The 22,234-nt window shown below is 43.4% G+C and overlaps 1 protein-coding gene across 1 annotated transcript in view; it reads left to right on the top strand.

Annotated features, from left to right (window-relative positions):
• The window catches only part of LOC111952558 (inositol 1,4,5-trisphosphate-gated calcium channel ITPR2), a 160,347-nt gene that overhangs the window by 34,536 nt on the left and 103,577 nt on the right, over window positions 1–22,234 (top strand). The window contains exons 15-32 of the mRNA XM_023971370.3: window positions 444–602; window positions 963–1,135; window positions 1,403–1,522; window positions 1,855–2,040; window positions 2,722–2,973; window positions 3,327–3,474; window positions 3,728–3,875; window positions 4,610–4,806; window positions 5,579–5,702; window positions 5,944–6,001; window positions 9,661–9,826; window positions 9,919–10,086; window positions 10,249–10,338; window positions 12,230–12,355; window positions 12,634–12,756; window positions 14,503–14,703; window positions 15,112–15,363; window positions 15,765–15,890. Coding sequence (XP_023827138.1) covers window positions 444–602; window positions 963–1,135; window positions 1,403–1,522; window positions 1,855–2,040; window positions 2,722–2,973; window positions 3,327–3,474; window positions 3,728–3,875; window positions 4,610–4,806; window positions 5,579–5,702; window positions 5,944–6,001; window positions 9,661–9,826; window positions 9,919–10,086; window positions 10,249–10,338; window positions 12,230–12,355; window positions 12,634–12,756; window positions 14,503–14,703; window positions 15,112–15,363; window positions 15,765–15,890 — 2,817 coding nt within the window. The remainder of the gene's footprint in view (window positions 1–443; window positions 603–962; window positions 1,136–1,402; window positions 1,523–1,854; window positions 2,041–2,721; window positions 2,974–3,326; window positions 3,475–3,727; window positions 3,876–4,609; window positions 4,807–5,578; window positions 5,703–5,943; window positions 6,002–9,660; window positions 9,827–9,918; window positions 10,087–10,248; window positions 10,339–12,229; window positions 12,356–12,633; window positions 12,757–14,502; window positions 14,704–15,111; window positions 15,364–15,764; window positions 15,891–22,234) is intronic.

Below are 22,234 nucleotides of genomic sequence, written 5' to 3'. Positions count from 1 at the left end.
CCTTTATCACTTTTTCTTCATCGACCGTTTCAGATTTACATCTTCAGCAGCTGTTAAATTGAACAACAACTGTGCAGATTTCTTTTGACGTCACAGACATATAGGCTAGCGCAGAAGCAGACTGGCACGCATAGCTAGAGGAAGGTGAATTTCACTGTCTCTTCCCTCGTGGTCATTACACTGTGACTTATGGGGATTAGAGTGCAGGGAGTAGGCGGTCCATCTGATAGCAGTAATTCAAGGGAGCAATAACTCCAGTCCATTATGCCAAAGGCCACGCTAATAGCATTGTTAGCGCTAATGATGCTGGCAGTGGTCATTATCAGGATTAGGGAGGATGCGGACAACATCATCAACATCTCCTTTTGAAGTGCGTTTGCTTTGGCATCAGCAAGTTATCATATCATAATCTTGTAACCTCTGAAATGTCTGTCTGTCTCCAGATTTTTGGTATTCTGAAGGCCCCGTTCACAGACCAGGGGGAGGGTCCCATGCTGAAGCTGGAGGACTTGGGGGACCAGCGCTACGCTCCCTTTAAGTACATGCTGCGGCTGTGCTACCGGGTGCTGCGCCACTCCCAACAGGACTACCGCAAGAACCAGGCTAGTAGTCCTCCCTACTGTAGTTGTCCTCAAAACCTACCTTACTTGGTCAATAAGTTCAGTGACTATAGTACCATAGGGATTTGTTTTAGCATATCTCACATCTCATCATTAGTTAATTCAGTCACGTGAATTTGAGAGAAGAAAATCCATTGTTGTGTTTTGGTTAATGTAGAACTAGAATACCATATCTGTCATTTAGAGGATAGCCATGAGAGTGAAGTCAAATTGTTGTGGTCTGAGGGGCTTTCCCATTCTAGCAGTTCCATTGCTATGCTCTTCACTCTGCTATCCCTGTAGAACGTATGTTTTCCTGTGATGGTATCGATTGGGATTAACTGGTCTCCTTCTGCCCTCCAGGAGTACATAGCCAAGAAGTTCTCCATCATGCAGTCTCAGATCGGTTATGAGATCCTGGCGGAGGACACCATCACTGCCCTGCTCCATAACAACCGCAAGCTGCTGGAGAAACACATCACAGCCAAGGAGATCGAGACCTTCGTCAATCTGCTGCGTCGCAACCGAGAGCCCAGGTCAGGGCAGAGGAGGGATGTACGATACATAACACACATTATAACATGCATATGACACAAACACACATTTGATCCACAATGATCCCAATGTCTGGGTTAGATATACAAGCTGGGGCTATAACACACAATGTGCAAAAAAATAAAAGTCTAATACTGTATGTTTGTGTTGCCTGTGGTTGTGAGATTTTTTAAAGCCACTGTACTGGGTTCATAGTCTTTCAGCAGATTAAGTACATTGAGTTTGGTTGTCCTCTGTCTTCCTATCAGGTTTCTGGACTACCTGTCAGACCTGTGCGTGTCCAATAAGACGGCCATCCCAGTGACACAGGAGCTCATCTGTAAATTCATTCTGAACCCCGCCAACGCTGAAATCCTCATCCAGACCAAGTGAGTCACGCACACATCCTGTGCTCTCTACCTAACACTGTAGTGCAGGTAAAGTCTGTTCAGAATCAGCTTCTCAGATTGGGGACTGTTACCTGTCTTTTTACCGTGCAATGGGGCAGCGCTGATGTTGGGCATGACTCTGTATACACTAATTCACATTCCATCATGCTGGTACATCTATATAAAAATACAGCTTGGATGAATATCAGTTAGCTGGTGTATGCAGAATTGTACACAGTTCAAATATACTACAGTATAGTAGTAGGCACTATGTATCTGAATGCTCTTCTCCTTTGGCCATCTTCCACCCCTCTCCCCCCTTGCCCCCCCAGGCTCATCCCCAGCATGGAGACTACCTTGCAGTCGTCCATGCTGCAGGAGGACACCGAGGAGGACGAGGAGGTGTGGCTCTACTGGATTGACAGCCACAAGGAGCCACACGGCAAGTCCATCCGCCACCTGGCCCAGGATGCCAAGGGCAACCACAAGCTGGACAACGACGTCATCACCTACTACAGGTACTCGACAGCTACTGCAGCAGGGCGTTCTGGGAATCTTTATTAGACACTGAGTGCCGAAACATTGCTTCTCCAATTTATTTATGTTTCAAGTATTCATGGTCCTTTAATCTACACCTTGTCAACCATTTGGGTGTGTAGGAAAGCTCCTACTTTGTGAATAAATAATGAATCCCACTTTTTTCTTTCCATTGATTGACACACGTTTACTGTCAGGGCTCACCAACTGGCGGGCCGTATTTGGCCCAGGTTTAATTTATTTGGCCTCCCACGTTCTCTGAGCAAATAAAAATGTTTTAATTGTTGGACCAGCAAATCAGCTCCAAGTGATTTATAATTTTGGAAATCTGTTTCAAAGTATTAGCCACGCATAGTAGAGTGATGTGATTGTAAACAAATGTAAGGAAGGCTTGAAAGGATTGTTTTAGTCAAATATTATATCTGTTTTGGCTTTTTGTGGACAATTTGCAGTCTACAAATTATTTGTGATTTATGTTCCGGCCACTTGACAATCCGCTCAAGAAAAAATAGTTCCGCTGCTGAATCTAGTTGATGATCCCTATACTACAGCATGGTATATTTCTATGGGGCTTTATGAGTGTGCAGGCGCTATTTCTTCTACATTTCTATGACACCTCTTCTCCATGTATTCCCTCTCCATCTTCTCCATCCACCTTCCAGATACCAGCTCAACCTGTTTGCCAAGATGTGTCTGGACCGCCAGTACCTGGCCATCAACCAGGTGTCCAGCCAGCTGCCCGTGGACCTGATCCTGCGATGCATGTTTGACGACTGCCTGCCCTACAACCTGCGCGCCTCCTTTTGCCGCCTCATGCTGCACATGCACGTGGACCGCGAGCCCCAGGAGGCCGTGGTGGCCGTGCGCTACGCCCGTCTCTGGACCGAGATCCCCTCCAAGATCACCATCCACGAGTGAGTGTGTGGGGGATGTGGCGTGGCTGGTGGGGGGTGCTTTGATGTGTGGCTTTGGGATCTRTGGATTTGGTAATAACGGATCTGTAACTGGCACACCACCTGAAAGAAAATGACCTCTGGGTAGAGAATCATCGCAGGTGGATTGCATCTTCGGTTTGCTACATTTCTTTAATGCGTCTAGGTAGCGACAGCACTTTCTTTTCTCTACAGAATCATGGCAGTCAGATGTTCTAGGCTGAAGGTCTCTTTCACAGTTTTAAACAACTTAATTTCTCTGTTTGTTCGTTTCTCATGTAGACTGTGGAGTTTCTACGCTATACCGTAACTATACTCTATAACTGTCGCCCAAGGTATGAGTACGAGTTCACTGACACCTCCAGAGAGGAGATGAAGAGGAAGTTTGCCCCCACCATGGAGTTTGTAGAGGAATACCTCAAAGACGTGGTCAGCCAACCCTTTCCCTTTGGAGACGAAGAGAAGAATGAACTGACTCTGGAGGTAAAAGAAAGTACACAATTATTTGTGTGGATGGCCAGCAGGGTGCGTGTGATTGACACATCCAAACTAACTTTCTTTTTGTTGTATTTTCGCAAAGACACAATAATACAACTCTTAGAACAGTCGTTCTCCCACCCCACCCAGTGGTGACCAAAGATGGTAATAGACATGATTACTTTCTGATGTTCAAGTTGTGTCTAACTCTGGCCTCTGTGGGGGGAAATCCACGTCCCTCTCCTCTCCTGTCTTGTAGGTGGTGCACCTGGCCCGTAACCTGGTTTATTTTGGCTTCTACAGCTTCAGTGAGCTGCTGCGTCTCACACGCACCCTGCTGGCCATCCTGGACTTTGTCCAGCACCCGCTTACCGACATGGCCGAGCTCAGCAAGAGCCCCGAGGCAGGTCAGTCACACAGAGAATTAATKAATGAAATAACGGATTAAAACATTTCATTAAATCACAAAATGATTTATTTATTTATTATGCATGYACATTTCATATTGAATAATGCAATATAGATAGGTAGATGAAATGGTACATGAGTAGATATGTTATGAGTATACAAAACAAAAATATATATGCAACATGCAACAATTTCAAAGATTTTACTGAGTTACACTTCATAGAAGGACATCAGTCAATTTAAATAAATTCATTACGCCCTAATGTATGGATTTCACATGACTGGGCAGGGTTGCAGCCATGGGTGGGCCTTGGAGGGCATACGCCCACTCACTTGGCAACCAGTCCCAGGCAATCAGAATGAGTTTTCCCACACAAAAGGTTAAGCTTTATCACAGAAATAAATACTTCTCAGGCGAAATAAGCTTTTTGTGAGTTTGAAAAATGTCTTCTTTTTTTTCAGCTCACGAAACAGGGGACCAACATTGTTGCGTTAATATTTTTGTTCACTGTAGATGACAGTGTCCAGATCACAATCAGAAACAACTTTAAGAGATGTGTTCTGATCCCCATCTCTTTGTTAAACCTACTGTTGTCTAAAGAGCTTGTATGTCCTGAATCATGTTCATTAGGACACACAACAGAGAATGTTGCCATGTAGTCCCTCTCTTTTTCAGTCTGTTTCCTTATGTTTGGTGCCCAATGAACACCTCCATGGTCTCTCTGTCTTCCAGGGAACAACGTGTTTCGTACCATCCACGGTGTGGGAGAGATGATGACTCAGATGGTGCTGAGTCGAGGGCACGTCCAGCCTCACCACCTCCCGAACACGCCCCCGTCCCTTCAGGACAGAAAACAACCACTCTGTCTGACAGACAACGAGGATGTCATGGTCATGGACACCAAGCTCAAAATCATCGAGATTTTACAGGTGAGTGGAGCTCCACCATGTGGTCTGGAGGGCCAGTTACCTGTAACTGTTGTGGCTTGAGGCTGGCTGTGGTCAAATTCTCTATACCAGTCTCCAATGCGTTTTAAATTCTTGTGGGGAAATTATTGATTGTATACTTTTGGTACAATATTGTACTATAAATTGTGCCTTCCTTTATTATACACATGCTAAAATGTTTTCTATTCTACCGGACCATTTACTTTGTACTTGTATTATTCCTTATTGTTGTTGCATTGTTGAGAAGGAACCTGCAAGTAAGCATTTGGTTGGAGGGTGTGTACCAGGGGTTGGCAACAGGCGAACCAAAACCGTCCCACAAGGGATTTTTTTATTTTAAGTTTTTAGTAAAACAATCTTCAGGAATTCAGCTGAAAATGAGTTTAATTTAAGAAGTTTGTTCCCAAGTATTCCCACGAATAAAAAAAGAGACGTGATTGTGACTCAATACAATCAAAGTATGAAATTATTATTTTCAAATACAATTTGTTATTGGGCTTAGTTGTGGTCAATTTGCAGTGTACAAATGATTATAATTTTATTCCTGCCCCCGACCATCCGCTTCGACAAAAATCGTCCCGTGGCTGAATCTAGTTGCCTATCTACCCCTGATGTATATCATGTGTGAAAACGCAATAACAAACAGTTGGTTAACACTGTTTAATGTCTCTGATTTCACTATTTTAGCTTTGTGTACATTTAGGCATTTAACATTGTGATCCTTTTATCTGCTTCCATCTTGTTCTCCCATCAGTTTATTCTGAGTGTGCGACTGGACTATAGGATCACCTACCTGCTGTCCATCTATAAGAAAGAGTTTGGGGACAGTAATCTACCAGACAGCTCTATATCATTGTCTGAATTTCCCTCCATGTCAGGTAAAGGTCTACCATTACATAGGGACATCTTGGCCTGGTCCCAGATCTATTTGTACTGTCTTGCCAACTCCTATACTTGAATTAGGACCAGGCTGGGGGAATCTTGAGTGTTTCAGTTCATATCTGAGGGGAATCCTGCTGGTTTGTTGATTGCTGTTGTAATCAATTGTTTGCGCTGTGCTGTCACAGCCACTAATTACTTTCTGTAATTGGATTCAGTGATTCACAATATTTTGCACAGTTTCAGATCCAGACATTGATGAAATTGCAGCCAAAGCAGAGACAATGTTTGCTGGAAGGTAAATAAATTGTGTGTGCCTGTATCTGTCTGTGTTGGTCTACATACATGTGTTATGTTTGTGTGTGTGTGTGAGAAAAAGGGTGCACTATGGTTTTAGTTCAGAGAAAAGTGGTGTGTGTGTGTGCCTATATGTCTGTGTGTCCCCGTGTCTGTCTAAAACCCTGTGTGTGTCTCCAGTTCAGAACATTGTGCTGTGTCTGTAACAAGAACTCCAAGGTAGCCTGCTTAAATGACTATTGCCTTGTTGCACTCGCATCTGTAATTATGAAGTGCTTTGGAAGGCTTCTCATAACACACATCAGTAACATCATCTCAGGCGCCCTGGACTCACTCCAATTCGCATACCGTCCACAGATGACGCAATCGAAATTGCACTTCACACTGCCCTCTCCCACCTGAACAGGAGGGGAAATAACTAGTGAGAATGTTGTTCATAGACTACAGGTCAGTGTTCAACACCATAGTCCCCTCCAAGCTCATCACCAAGCTGGAGACCCTGGGACTGAACCCCTCCCTCTGCAACTGGATCCTGGACTTCCTGACGGGACGGCCCCCGGTGGTGAGGGTAGGCAACAGCACCTCTGTCACGCTGACCCTCAACACGGGGGCCCCTCAGGGGTGTGTGTACTCCCTGTTCAACCATGACTGCGTGGCCACACACGACTCCAACATCATCAGGTTTACTGACAACACGACGGTGGTAGGCCTGATCACTGACGGTGATGAGACTGCCTACAGGGAGAAGGTCAGATTTGGCCCGTGTGGTACCGGGACAACAATCTCTCCTTCAATGTCAGAAAGATCAAGGAGCTGATCGTGGACTACAGGAGAAAGAGGGGAGAGCACACCACCATCCACATCAACGGGGCTGGTGGAGAGCTTCAAATTMCATGGCGTCCACATCACTAAGGACTTAACATAGTCCACTCACACCCGCAGAGTCGTGAAGAGGGCACAACATCACCTCTTCCCTCTCAGGAGGTTATGGGCCCTCGGGACCTCAAAAAGTTCTACAGATGCAACACTGAAAGCATCTTTACTGGCTTTATCACCACTTGGTATGGGCAAATGCACGATCCTCAACCGCAAAGTGCTACAGAGGGCAGTGTGGACAGCCCAGTACTTCACTGGGACTGAGCTCCCTGCCATACGGGACCTCTAGATCAGGCAGTGTCAGAGGAGGGCCTGAAAAATTGCCAAAGACTACAGCCACCCAATCCATAGAATGTTCACTCTGCTACTGTCCAGCAAACGGTACCGGAGCATCGGCTCTCAGACCAACAGGCTCAGAGACAGCTGCTACGCCCAAGCCAAAAGACTACTTAATAGTGAATTAAATGGTTACCCGGTCTATCTTGCACTGACTATTAGCACACTCACTACACTCTCACACAAAACCCACACACATACAGTTGAAGTCGGAAGTTTACTTACACTTAGGTTGGAGTCATTAAAACTCATTTTTCAACCACTCCACAAGTTTCTTGTTAACAAACTATAGTTTTGGCAAGTCGGTTAGGACATCTACTTTGTGCATGACACAAGTACTTTTTCCAACAATTGTTTTTACAGACAGATTATTTCACTTATAATTCATTGTATCAAAATTCCAGTGGGTCAGAAGTTTACATACACTATGTTGACTGTGCCTTTAAACAGCTTGGAAAATTCCAGAAAATTATGTCATGATTTTCGAAGCTTCTGATAGGTTAATTGACATCATTTGAGTCAATTGGAGGTGTACCTGTGGATGTTTTTCAAGGCCTACCTTCAAACTCAGTGCCTCTTTGCTTGACATGGGAAAAATCTAAAGAAATCAGCCAAGACCTTAAAAAGAAATGTAGACCTCCACAAGTCTGGTTCATCCTTGGGAGCAATTTCCAAATGCCTGAAGGTACCACGTTAATCTGTACAAACAATAGCACGCAAGTATAAACACCATGGGACCACGCAGCCGTCATACCGCTCAGGAAGGAGACACGTTCTGTCTCCTAGAGATGAATGTACTTTGGTGCGAAAAGTGCAAATCAATCCCAGAACAACAGCAAAGGACCTTGTGAAGATGCTGGAGGAAGCAGGTACAAAACTATATCCACAGTAAAACGAGTCCTATATCGACATAACCTGAAAGGCCGCTCAGCAAGGAAGAAGCCACTGCTCCAAAACCGCCATAAAAAAGCCAGACTACTGGTTGCAACTGTACATGGGGACAAABATCGTACTTTTTGGAGAAATGTCCTCTGGTCTGATGAAACAAAAATAGATTGTTTGGCCATAATGACCATTGTTATGTTTGGAGGAAAAAGGGACTGCAAGCCGAAGAAACACCATCCCAACCGGGAAGCATGGGGTGCAGCATCATGTTGTGGGGGTGCTTTGCCGCAGGAGAGACTGGTGTACTTCACAAAATAGATGGCATTATGAGGATGGAAAATTATGTGGATATATGGAAGCAACATCTCAAGACATCAGTCAGGAAGTTAAAGCTTGGTCGCAAATGTGTCTTCCAAATGGACAATGACCCCAAGCATACTTCCAAAGTTGTGGCAAAATGGCTTAAGGACAAACAAATCAAGGTATTGGAGTGGCCATCACAAAGCCCTGACCTCAATCCTATAGAACATTTGTGGGCAGAACTGAAAAAGCGTGTGCGAGCAAGGAGGCCTACAAACCTGACTCATTTACACCAGCTCTGTCAGGAGGAATGGGCCAAAATTCACCCAACTTATTGTGGGAAGCTTGTGGAAGGCTACCCAAAACGTTTGACCCAAGTTAAACAATTTAAAGGCAATGCTACCAAACACTCAATTATTATATGTAAACTTCTGACCCACTGGGAATGTGATGAAAGAGAATTCAAAATTTAAAGAGAATTCTCTCTACTATTATTCTGACATTTCACATTCTTAAAATAAAGTGGTGATCCTAATTGACCTAATACAGGGCATTTTTACTCAGATCAACTGTCAGGAATTGTGAAAAACTGAGTTTAAATGTATTTGGCTAAGATGTATGTAAACTTCCGACTTCCGGCACTGAGTTTGAAGGTAGGCCTTGAAATACATCCACAGGTAACTCCAATTGACTCAAATTATGTCAATTATCCTATCAGAAGCCATGACATMATTTTCTGGAATTTTCCAAGCTGTTTAAAGGCACAGTCAACTTAGTGTATGTAAACTTCTGACCCACTGGAATTTTGATACAGTGAATTATAAGTGAAATAATCTGTATGTAAACAATTGTTGGAAAAATGACTTGACATGCACAAAGGTGATGTCCTAACCGACTTGCAAAAAAACTATAGTTTGTTAACAAGAAACTTGTGGAGTGGTTGAAAAACGAGCTTTAATGACTCCAACCTAAGTGTATGTAAACTTCCGACTTCAACTGTAGTAACTTTACCCTGCCTTCATGTAMATATATACCTCAATTACCTCACCCCTATTTTGTATTCCTCATTTTTATATATTTTTTACTCTGCTTCATTAGGAAGGGCTCGTAAGCAATCATTTCACGTTAAATCTACACCCGTTGTATTCGGCACGTGAAAAATACTATTTTATTTTAACCATGTGTCTGTCTGGTGCTTCCAATTCAGAGCGTCGTGCCGTGTCTAACAATTTWTCTTTCTAACCCTGTGTCTGGTGCTTCTAGTTCAGAGTGTAGTGCTGTGGAGCTGGATGACGAGGGAGGCAGGACCTTCCTGAGGGTACTGATCCATCTCATCATGCAGGACTACACTCCGCTGGTGTCCGGCTCGCTGCAGCTCATGTTCAAACACTTCAGCCAGAGAGCCGAGGTCCTACAGGCCTTCAAACAGGTAAAGGCACAGTTGGTGGTTCGTGAGGGTGCACCTGATCTGTTTTTATGTGTGTGTCTGATTTCACTGTGTGTTCCTGTGGTCTCCTGCAGGTGCAGTTGCTGGTGTCGGAGCAGGATGTGGAGAACTACAAGCAGATCAAGACTAACCTGGACCAGCTCAGGCTGGCGGTGGAGAAGTCTGAACTGTGGGTGGAGAAGAGTGGAGGCTACGGCAGTGAGGACATAGGAGACAGCCAGGTCAAGGAGCAGACCATGGAGGTACAACACTATACTTTACAGTATGCTACAGTATACTTCAGTACACTATCGTACAGTACAGTATAGTATGCCCTCTATAGGCCACACAGCATAGAGGACTAATGGCTAAGGGAGGGCTGAATCCTAACTTCCAAATATTTTTGTGTTGTGTGTGAATGACAGGAGGCAGGCATCCTGAGTCCAGTACAGGATGGGGACGTGAAGCCCCATATAGACAGCAACAAAGCTAACAACTACAACATCGTCAAAGAGGTGGGCTGCCATTCTGTCCCCTTATAGTGTGTGTGGTATTGGCAGCGTAATCAATTAGTCAGTGCAGTCTGAAAATACATCATGACGCTGGGGTTATTGATTGCACACTAACAATTTACGGACCTCACATCACTGGCCAATGTGTGGCCAACATGAGCTGGACTTGCCTGCCTTGTAGCATGCCTTGCCTTTCTTAAATGCTCCTGAGGGGATACAATAACATTGAATTGAATGAGCTTCAGTAACATTAAATTTAAAGCAGCTGAAAAAGTGTTTTTTAGACTTATTGCTATGTAGCCATTAAATGCATGTACAGTGCATTCGGAAAGTATTCAGACCCCTTGACTTTTCCACATTTTGTTACGTTACAGCCTTATTCTAAAATRGATCTACACACAATACCCCATAATGACAAAGGGAAAAACATTTTTTTTAAACATTTTTGCAAATGTATTAAAAATAAAAATAATTTGCAAAAGTATTCAGACCCTTTGCTATGAGACTCAATTGAGCTCAGGTGAATCCTGTTTCCATTGATTATCCTTGAGATGTTTCTACAACTTGATTGGAGTTCACCTGTGGTAAATTCAATTGATTGGACATGATTTGGAAAGGCACACACCTGTCTATATCAGGTCCCACAGTTGACAGTGCATGTCTGTGCAAAAACCAAGCCATGAGGTCGAAGGAATTGTTCGTAGAGCTCCGAGACAGGATTGTGTCGAGGCACAGATCTGGAAGGGTACAAAAAATGTCTGCAGTATATGGTCCTTCCAGAACACAGTGCCCTCCATCATTCTTAAATGGAAGAAGTTTGGAACCACCAAGACTTCGAGAACTGGCCGCCCAGCCAAACTGAGCAACCAGTTGAGAAGGGCCTTGGGTCAGGGAGCTGACTGAGAACCCGATGGTCACTCTGACAGAGCTCTAGAGTTCCTCTGTGGAGATGGGAGAACCTTCCAGAAGGACAATCATCTCTGCAGCACTCCACCAWTCAGGCCTTTATGGTAGAGTGGCCAGACAGAAGCCACTTCTCAGTAAAGGCACCTAAAGGACTCTCAGACCATGAGAAACAATATTCTCTGGTCTGATGAAACCAACATTAAACTCTTTGGCCTGAATGCCAAGCATTACTTCTGGAGGAAACATGGCACCATCCCTACGGTGAAGCATGGTGGTTGCAGAATCATGCTGTGGGGATGTTTTTCAGCTGTAGGGACTGGGAGTCTAGTCAGGATTGAGGCAAAGATGAACGGAGCAAAGTACAGAGAGATCCTTGACGAAAACGTGCTCCAGAGCGCTCAGGACCTCAGACTGGGGAGAAGGTTCACCTTCCAGCAGGACAACAACCCTAAGCACACAGCCAAGACAATGCAGGAGTGGCTTCGGGACAAGTCTCTGAATGTCCTTGAGTGGCCCAGCCAGAGCCCGAACTTGAACCCGATTGAACATCTCTGGAGAGACCTGAAAAAAGCTGTGCAGCGACACTCCCCATCCAACCTGACAGAGCTTGAGAGGATCTGCAGAGAAGAATGTGAGAAACTCCCCAAATACAGGTGTGCCAAGTTTGTAGCGTCATACCCAAGAAGACTCGAGGCTGAAATCGCTGCTAAAGGTGCTTCAACAAAGTATTGAGTAAAAGGTCTGAATACTTATGCAAATGTGATATTTCATTTGTATTTTTTATTTTTTTATGAGCAAACATTTCTAAAAAAAACTGTTTTTGCTTTGTCGTTATGGGGTATTGTTTGTAGATTGATGAGAGGGAGGGAACAAATAATTTCATCCATTTTAGAATAAGGCTGTAACGTAATTAAGTGTAAAAAGGGGTCTGAATACTTTCTGAATGTGCTGTATGTTTGTCTGATCTGTGTGTATGTGTGGTCTGCAGATCCTGCTGCGGCTCAGTAAGCTGTGTTACCCCAGTAAGAAGAGTTGTGTGCAGCAGCAGAGGCTGCTGAAGAACATGGGGGCTCACTCTGTGGTGCTGGACCTGCTCCAGATACCTTATGAGAAGGTGAGCACGTCATCACATTTAGAGATTTCAGTAATTACAGTAAGTGTCAAACACACATAGGCGCCCAGTCCATTTAGGCTTAAAATACATGCTTCAGATGAGGCCCCTCAAAGCCTTACATGGATATTGTCATGCTCAATAACTAGACTTTACCTGGATAAAGCTTGACTAGATATATAAACGCCGCCCTGGTAGCTTTGTTGGACCATCTGTATGGATTGATTTTGTGGTGATGCAATTGTGAAACCGTGTTGTGACCTCTGTCTGTCTGTCCCCAGAGTGATGAGAAGATGAATGAGATCATGACACTGGCCCATGTTTTCCTGCAGTACTTCTGTAGAGGCAACAGCCAGAACCAGGCTCTGCTCCACAAATACCTCAACCTGTTCCTTACACCAGGGGTACACTCACACAAACATGCATTCATTCACGACCACTGTGCGTGCACACACACACGCACACACTATATGCATGTATGGACACACACTCACAAACACATACACGGGACATAGAGTACCAGTCAAAAGTTTGGACACACCTACTAATTCGAGGGTTTTTCTTTATTTGGACTATTTTCTACATTGTAGAATAATAGTATAGACATACAAACTATGAAATAACACATATAGAATCATGTAGTAACCATAAATTGTTAAACAAATCAAAATATATTTGAGATTTGAGATTCTTCAATGGAGCCACCCATTGCCTTGATGACAGCTTTGCACACTCTTGGTATTCTCTCAACCAGCTTCATGAGGTAGTCACCTGGAATGCATTTCAATTAACAGGTGTGCCTTGTTAAAACTTTCCTTCTGAATGCTTTTGAGCCAATCAGTTGTGTTGTGGTATACAGAAGATAGCCCTATTTGGTAAAAGACCAAGTTCATATTATGGCAAGAAACAGCTCAAATAAGCAAAGAGAAACGATATTCCATAATTACATTAAGACATGAAGGTCAGTCAATGTGGAAAATGTCAAGAACTTTGAAAGTTTCTACAAGTGCAATTGCAAAAACCATCAAGCACTATGATGAAACTGGCTCTCATGAGGACCGCTACAGGAAAGGAAGACCCAGAGTTAGACTTCATTAGAGTTACCAGCCTCAAAAATTGCAGCCCAAATAAATGCTTCACAGAGTTGACACATCTCAACATCAACTGTTCGGAGGAGACTGCATGGATCAGGCCTTTATGATTGAATTGCTGCAAAGAAACCACTACTAAAGGACACCAGTAAGAAGTAGGCACTTGCTTGTGCCAAGAAACACGAGAAATGGACATTAGACCGGTGGAAATCTGTCCTTTGGTCTGATGAGTCCAAATTTGAGATTTTTGGTTCCAACAGCCGTGTCTTTTTGAGATGTGGAGTAGGTGAAAGGATGATCTCCGCATGTGTGGTTCCCACCGTGAAGCATGGAGTAGGAGGTGTGATGGTGTGGGGGGTGCTTTGCTGGTGACACTGTCTGTGATTTATTTAGAATTTCAAGGCAAACTTAGCCAGCATGGCTACCACAGCATTCTGCAGCGACACGCCATCCCATCTGGTTTGGGCTTAGTCCCACTATCATTTGTTTTTCAAAAGGACAATGACACAACACACCTACAGGCTATTTGACCAAGAAGGAGAGTGATGGAGTACTGCATCAGATGACATGGCCTCCACAATCACCTCACCTCAACCCAATCAAGATGGCTTGGGATGAGTTGGAGTGCAGAGTGAAGGAAAAGCGTCCAACAAGTGCTCAACATATGTGGTAACTCCTTCAAGACTGTTGGATAAGCATTCCAGGTGAAGCTGGTTGAGAGAATGCCAAGAGTGTGCAAAGCTGTCATCAAGGCAAAGGGTGGCTTTTTGAAGAATCTCAAATATAAAATATATTTTCATTTGTTTCACACTTTTTTGGTTACTACATTATTCCATATGTGTTATTTCATACTTTACTAGATGTCTTCACTATTAATGTAGAAAATAGTTAAAATAAAGAAAAACCCTTGAATGGGTAGGTGTGTCCAAACTTTTGACTGGTACTGTACATGTTTGTTCACGTCTTACTAATTTTCAACTCAATAAATGCATTCTATTACTGGATATCCATATGTCAATGAATGTGAATTCACTGTGCACATCTTCTCCCTCTCTCCAGCTCCTGGAGGCTGAGACCATGCGCCACATCTTCATGAACAACTTCCACCTGTGCAATGAGATCAGCGACCGCGTGGTCCACCATTTTGTCCACTGCATCGAGACGCACGGCCGACATGTCCAGTACCTCAAGTTCCTCCTGACCATCGTCAAGGCCGACGGGAAGTACGTGAAAAAGTGCCAGGACAAGGTCATGACCGAGGTGGGCGAGGGATGATGATGATGATGATGATGCTGTCTTTGTAAGGCTGTGGAGACACCACAATAGCATGGTTTCCACTACCACTATCTCCAAACTTGCCAGGGCTTGTTAGAGATGTTTGAAAAACGAGAGACTTAAAATGTGACTACTTTTAGAAAATACCTTGTGGATTAATTTATTTATTTGCCCATAGACGTTGGTTGGAATCTTGGTTGAGGGTGTTACAGGAAGTCATTGCATGTTGAGTCTCAGTTTAGTTTAACTGGAAGAATTAACCAATATCACGCTTTGTCTTGTTCATTTTAATATCATATTGAATTAGCAATATTGGTTATCCCCACTAGTGATAAGGTATTCCCTGTCTAACCTCCACTCGTCTGTCTGCTTTTCTGTCCATCCCACCCCCAGCTGGTGAACGGTGGCGAGGACGTGCTGGTGTTCTACAACGACCGCTCCTCCTTCCCGGTGCTGTTCCAGATGATGTGCTGCGAGCTGGAGCGTAGGGACGAGGGCGGCGCCCTGGCCTACCACAACACTCTGGTAGAGCTCCTCGCTGTCTGCACTGAGGGCAAGAACGTATACACCGAGCTGAAATGTAACTCCCTGCTGCCCCTCGACGACATTGTCAAAGTGGTCACCCACGAAGACTGCATCCCTGAGGTACAGGGGAAGGGATGGGGTCATATTGAGAGGCTTTGTCATTTGGTGCTGGGGTGTGATTCAGTAGTCTAATGGGATTTCTACCCTTGTATTCAACCTCATCTGCACTAATCTGAGGATACAGAGGATGGTTAAGAGTGGCATGACTCTTGGTAAATGCGTACTGTGAATTGCAGTTAATCTGTTCAGCTGTTTTGCATCAGTGCAGATGAGGGAAAGTAAAGCAAGATAGTATTCCATTATAGACATTTGGCATGCACCCATTGTTTGCATACAGATGCATAACATTTGATTCCAGAACAGCCAGCCTTGATATAGCCTAGCATTCATTCACCTCAGTGTAATCTTTCACACCTGTCAATCATCTGAATGCATGGTTTCTATTGGCCCTCCCTCCCCAGGTGAAGACGGCCTACGTGAACTTTGTGAACCACTGCTACGTGGACACGGAGGTGGAGATGAAGGAGATCTACACCAGCCACCACATCTGGAAGCTCTTTGAGAACTTCCTGGTGGACATGGCACGGGTAACGTCCTCACTAAGGTCCTCCTCATAGCACTACCCCCCTCAGAATAGCCTCGGGGCATGGACTTTATAAGGTGGCAAAAGCGTTTGCCTGGCACTACTACTACTACTACTACTACCACCTCCACCATACCCCATTCAAAGGCACTTAAATCTTTTGTTTTGTTCATTTATCCTCTGAATGGCACAACATACTGTAGACAATCCAAGTCTCACTTTTCTTCTCCCCTTCATCGACACTGATTTGAAGTAGATTTAACAAGCGAGTCAATAAGGGGTTTTAGCTTTCACCTGTATTCACCTGGTTAGTCTGTGTCATGGTAACAGCGGCTGTCCTTAATGTTTTGTAGACTCAGTGTAAGTGAAAGCAACATGGTGGGTCCTTTCAGGGAATAGGCCTTTCCCCAGTCCAGTTCAGTGTAGATGAGGGAAAGGAGAAGAGAACTTCTTTAGACTATTGAGATATACACTAGGCTAAAAATGGAAATCACCCAAAAAGAAATGTTAGACACTTTAAAAAATCTTCACCCAGAGAAAAGCACCAGGGATCGATGGCTTTCTTATCATTTTATTTGATATTCTGGGACAAAGTACCGCCCTTATTTACTTAAATGACAACACACGTCACTCAATTTAGGGATTCCGAGTTCCATGTATCGAACTGTTATTTCAGTTATATTTAAACCAGAAAAATCTAGAGTCCCCTGCAAATATTACAAACCCATAAATGTAATACATTACGACAATAAAATAGCAAAACTCCTTAGCAACAGAATGGCAAAAGTCTTACCAGACTTGATAAATATTAATCAAACAGGGTTTATTTAACATGGACACTTACAAACAAATACAAGAACATGTTTCAGTATAATACAATATGTTAAAAACAAGATGCAGATTTATCCTTATACCATGGCATTGTTGAATACTTGTTTCTGATTGGCTTGAAGGGCATTCTAGAGCTTTGAGCCCTGAATGCTGATTGGCTGACAGCCATGGCATATCAGACCGTATACCACGGGTATGACAAAATATGTATTTTTACTGCTCGAAGTACGTTGGTAACCACTTTATAATAGCAATAAGGTCCCTCGGGTGTTTGTGATATATGGCCATATACCACACCCCCTCAGGCCTTATTGCTTAAATAATGCATGGTATATTTGCACGGTAGAATTCAATGGCTATTGTTAATTCTTACATGTTCTATGTTTGTGCTGCTTTTGAAAGCAAAAGTCAAATTTAAAACATTATGGCATTGTTGAATTCGATTTTCATAATGGCAAGCTAGTACTGATGGTTAGGTAAAACTAGCAAGTCTGTTTGTTTGGTTACCACGGCAACTACTGTAGCTGGATGTTGAACACATTTCTACCGGGGCTCTCGTGTTGTGGAATACACCTTCCACCTCGTTCATTATTTTCCATAGAACGCATGGCCCCTTGTTGATTATCCCATAATGGCAGTTGATGCCAAAAAGGCTTTTGACCGTCTTGAATGGCCTTTGCTATTCAAAACTTTGAAATTCATTTTACTTTCMAGCTGAAATAATAAATGTCATAATAATATTATATAAATGTCCTAAAGCAAAAATATACACATACATTATCAGGGATGTCCTCTCTCCCTCCTCCTGAACCGCATGTAGAAATAATTAGACAGGACCCAAATGTAACAGGTATCATTATTGGTCAACTAAACTTATTTGCAGATGATCTCCTTTATATACCTGACTAAGATGGAAAACTTAATGCCCCCTTGTTAAAAATATTTCCAGATTACTCTAAACTCTCAGGATATTAAAATAACGTGGAAAGAACTGTAATGATGGCAATATGAAACAGAATAACTCATGATCGACAGCAATCCTTTAAGTCAGGGTTCACCAACTGGCGGCCAGCGTGCCAATCTTGCCAACCAGCAATATTATTTGGCCCCCAAATTAATTATGAATATTAAAATATATATTTGGACACACCTACTCATTCAAGGTTTTTTTTAAACTATTTTCTACATTGTAGAATAATAGTGAAGACATTACAACTATGAAATAACACATTGAATCATGTAGTAATCAAAAAAGTGTTAAACAATTCAAAATACATTTTATATTTGAGATTCTTCAAAGTAGCCACCCTTTGCCTTGATGATAGCTTTGTACACTCTTGGCATTCTCTCAACCAGCTTCATCTGGAATGCTTTTACAACCATCTTGAAGGAGTTCCCACATATGCTGAGCACTTGTTGGCTGCTTTTCCTTCACTCTGCGGTCCAACTCATCCCAAACCATCTCAATTGGGTTGAGGTCGGGTGATTGTGGAGGCCAGGTCATGTGGAGGCCAGGTCTGAAGCAGCACTCCATCACTCTCCTTCTTGGTCAAATAGACCTAAATAATGCAAAAGTTACATTTTAACTTAATTCATGGGGAGAGAGAATGCAGGATACGGTCAACTAATAAAGCAGGCAGCAAACCATTTTGTGGTGGTGAAACGTAAAGCTGCAACCGCACCGCAATCAATCGGAGGTCAACACCTCCTGGTGCTGAAAATATATGTAACTGGTTATGCAAGTGTTGCACAGCAACAGATGGAGAAAACCTACACCAGTCGAGTAATTCATTTCAACAATAATCTTCATTTTAATTTGACTTTACAAAAAACAAGAGGGCTTAATTGGAGAATATTTCTTCAGAGCCTAGGCCTATATAAAATAACTTAGCCTTCCTCAGCCAGTTATAAGGCTTAACAGCATCTTTTACAAGAAAAAATATGTGGCCAAATAGAAGTGGGATGTTTGTAGTTGTTAGGCCTACTTACTATTGCAACTGGCCAAAAATGTAGCATCCTACATAAAACAATAATTTTAAAGAAAAAAAGGTGGTGTCTGAATGTCTGTATTGGGATGGTCCGCTCCTTTAACGACAGAACAAACAGAACATACTGTCAGCTTGAGACCTAAATATCCATGCATAAGCACTCACAGTAATGTTAATATTTACTAAATATAGTCATATWGACCAGTAAGTGACTTACTCAATGGGAAAAGTTAMATTTCCCCTCGGACACGAGGGGATCTTGTGGATGTCGCGTGACATTGGTGTGATTTTGATGCGCAGGCAGTCCTCGATTGACTTATGTGGAAGCCGGTTCCTGTTGTGAGTCTATATTGCATTCATAGAGGAAAATGAGGACTTGCAGRTGTAAGTCTTTCCAAAATGCACACAAGGATTCAGCACTCCTGAGCGCATCCCTGATGTGCTGAAGTGCAGTAGCCTTCCAGATGACAAGTTCAAATCGAACAACTCAAGCTTCCTAGTAAAGGCCTCAARTTTTTCCACCATATCCACAGCTGTTTTCCCTCATCCTTGTAACTGGAGATTTAGCCAGTTTGAGTGACAGAATATGTCAGCCAAAAAAGCTTTGTGTGTTGCTTGCAGTTAACACTTCAATGTTTCGGTGTCGGGCCTCTGTCTTGGGCGTGAAGGCCACTTTGAAAGTTCCATGCTTAGATTCAAATAATTATTTGTAAACAGAAACATTTTCATTGCAAATAAAACACACTGGCTTGGCATTGGAAAARGATGGTAACATCTCTCTGTACATTCTTCGATTTTAATAATCCACCTTTTGATACTTTTTTAGAGCAACATTTTCTCTTGCTACCAAGCTAATTGTTCTGAACGAATGTTGACGTTAAAAAAGTAGTGTAGGCTACAGTAGACTACGTAGACCTGTTTTTCCCCACCAATCAACACACAGAGAAATATACAAAATAATATTTGAATAGAGATCAAATCAAACTTTATTTGTCACAGCTCCGTTGATGTTAATGGGGGACTGTTCGGCCCACCTTTTCCTCTAGTCCACGATCAGCTCCTTTGTCTTGCTCACGTTGAGGGAGAGGTTGTTGTCCTGGCACCACACTGCCAGTTCTCTGACCTCCTCCCTATAGACTGTCACTGTCACCTATAGGCTGTCACCTCCCTAACAGACCTATCACTGTTGTGTCGTCAGCAAACTTAATGGTGGTGTTGGAGTCATGTTTGGCAACGCAGTCGTGGGTGAACAGGGAGTACAGGAGGGGACTAAGCACACACCCCTGAGGGGCCCCAGTGTTGAGGATCAGCGTGGCAGACGTGTTGTTGCCTACCCTTACCACTTGGGGCCAGCCCGTCAGGAAGTCCAGGATCCAGTTGCAGAAGGAGGTGTTTAGTCCCAGGGTCTTTAGCTTAGTGATGAGCTTCATGGGCACTATGGTGTGGAACACTGAGCTGTAGTCAATGAACAGCATTCTCACATAGTTATTAATTTTGTCCAGGTGGGAAAGGGCAGTGTGGAGTGTGATTGAGATTGCGTAATCTATGGATCTGTTGGGGTGGTATGTGAATTGGAGTGGGTCTAGGKTATCCGGGAGGATGCTGTTGATGTGAGCCGACCAGCCTTTCAAAGCACTTCATGGCTATCTACGTGAATGCTACTGGGCGGTAATCATTTAGGCAGGTTACCTTCGCTTCCTTGGACACAGGGACTATGGTGGTCTGCCTGAAACATTTTGGTATTACAGACTCAGACAGGGAGAGGATGGAAATGTCAGTGAAGACACTTGCCAGTTGGGCCGGCCATGCTTTGTGTACTCGTCCTGGTAGTCCATCTGGCCCCGCGGCTTTGTGAATGTTGACCTGTTTAAAGGTCTTGCTCACATCGACTACGGAGAGCGTTATCACACTGTCATCCATAACAGCTGGTGCTCTTGTGCATGCTTCAGCRTTGCTTGTCTCAAAGCGAGCGTAAAAGGCATTTAAGCTTGTCTGGTAGGCTCGCGTCACTGTGCAGCCCTGCCACATCTGACGAGCATCAAAGCTGGTGTAGTAGGATCCAATCCTAATCCTGTATTGACGCTTTGCTTGTTTGATGTTTTGTCTGAGGGCATAGCGGGATTTCTTATAAGCGTCCGGATTAGTGTGCCACTCCTTGAATGCGGCAGCTCTAGCTTTTAGCTCAATGCGGATGTTGCCTGTAGTCCATGGTTTCTGGTTGGGATATGTACGTACAGTCACTGTGGGGACGACGTCGTCAATCCACTTGTTGATGAAGCCGGTGACTGATTTGGTRTACTCCTCAATGCCATTGGATGAATCCCGGAACGTATTACAGTCTGTTCTAGAAAAAATGTCCTGTAGTGTAGCATCCGCGTCATCTGACCAATTCCGTATTGGGCGAGTCACTGGTACTTCCTGCTTCAGTTTTTGCTTGTAAGCAGGAATCAGGAGGATAGGAATATGGTCAGATTTTCCAAATAGAGGGTGGGTGAGAGCTTTGTATGCATCTGTGTGTGTGGAGTAAAGGGTCTAGAGTTTTTTTTTTTTATATATATATATTTTTTTCAATGGTTGCATGTGCACTGATTTAAGTTTGCCTGCATTAAAGTCCCCGGCCACTAGGAGCGTCGCTCTGGATGAGCTTTTTCCTGTTTGCTTATGGCCTTATAGAGTTGGTTRAGTGTAGTCTTAGTGCCAGCATTGATCTGTGGTGGTAAATAGACGGCTACGAATAATATAGATTATTATTATGAGAACTGTCTTGGTTCGATAGTGTGGTCTACAGCTTATCATAAGTTACTCCACCTCAGGCGAGCAATACCTCAAGACTTTTTAAATATTAGACATCGCGCACCAGCTGCTATTGACGAAAGACACATACCCCCACACCTCGTCTTAACAGACGTAGCTTCTCTGTTCTGTCGGTGCATTGAAGATCCCTCCAGCTCTATATTATCCGTGTCGTAGTTCAGCCACGACTCGGTGAAACATAAGATATTACAGTTCTTAATGTCCCGTTGGTAGGATAATCGTAATCGTAGGTCATCAATTTTATTTTCCAATAATTGAATGTTAGCATGTAGGACGGATGGCAGTGGGAGTTTACTCGCTCGCCTACGGATTCTCAGAAGGCAGCCCRATCTGCGTCATCTTTTCCTCAGTCTTTTCTTCACGCAAATGACAGGGAATTGGGCCTGTTCCTGGGAGAGCAGCAACATTTTGTACAAAATAAGTAAAAAAATAAGTTACAAACAATGTAAAAAAACAAACAAAATAGCACAATTGGTTAGGAGCATGTAAAACGTCAGCCATCCTCTTTGGTGCCATCTTTATGGAGACATGGTGATTTTATGAGCGTAATCAGATAGAAATTATGTTATTGTCACTGAATTTATTATGAAGTCTACGAATTGGATGTGTTAAACATGTTGTTCAATTTGTAGTGTTGGCCAATTATTTGTGCTAATATTATATACTAATTATGTTCTGGCCCACCGACTATTAGCTCAATAAAAATTTGGCCCGA

Source organism: Salvelinus sp. IW2-2015, linkage group LG26, assembly GCF_002910315.2.
Source record: "Salvelinus sp. IW2-2015 linkage group LG26, ASM291031v2, whole genome shotgun sequence".
Taxonomy (NCBI): domain Eukaryota; kingdom Metazoa; phylum Chordata; class Actinopteri; order Salmoniformes; family Salmonidae; genus Salvelinus; species Salvelinus sp. IW2-2015.
The sequence above is the reverse complement of the archived record's forward strand: the minus strand, read 5'-3'. Positions and strand labels throughout refer to the sequence as shown.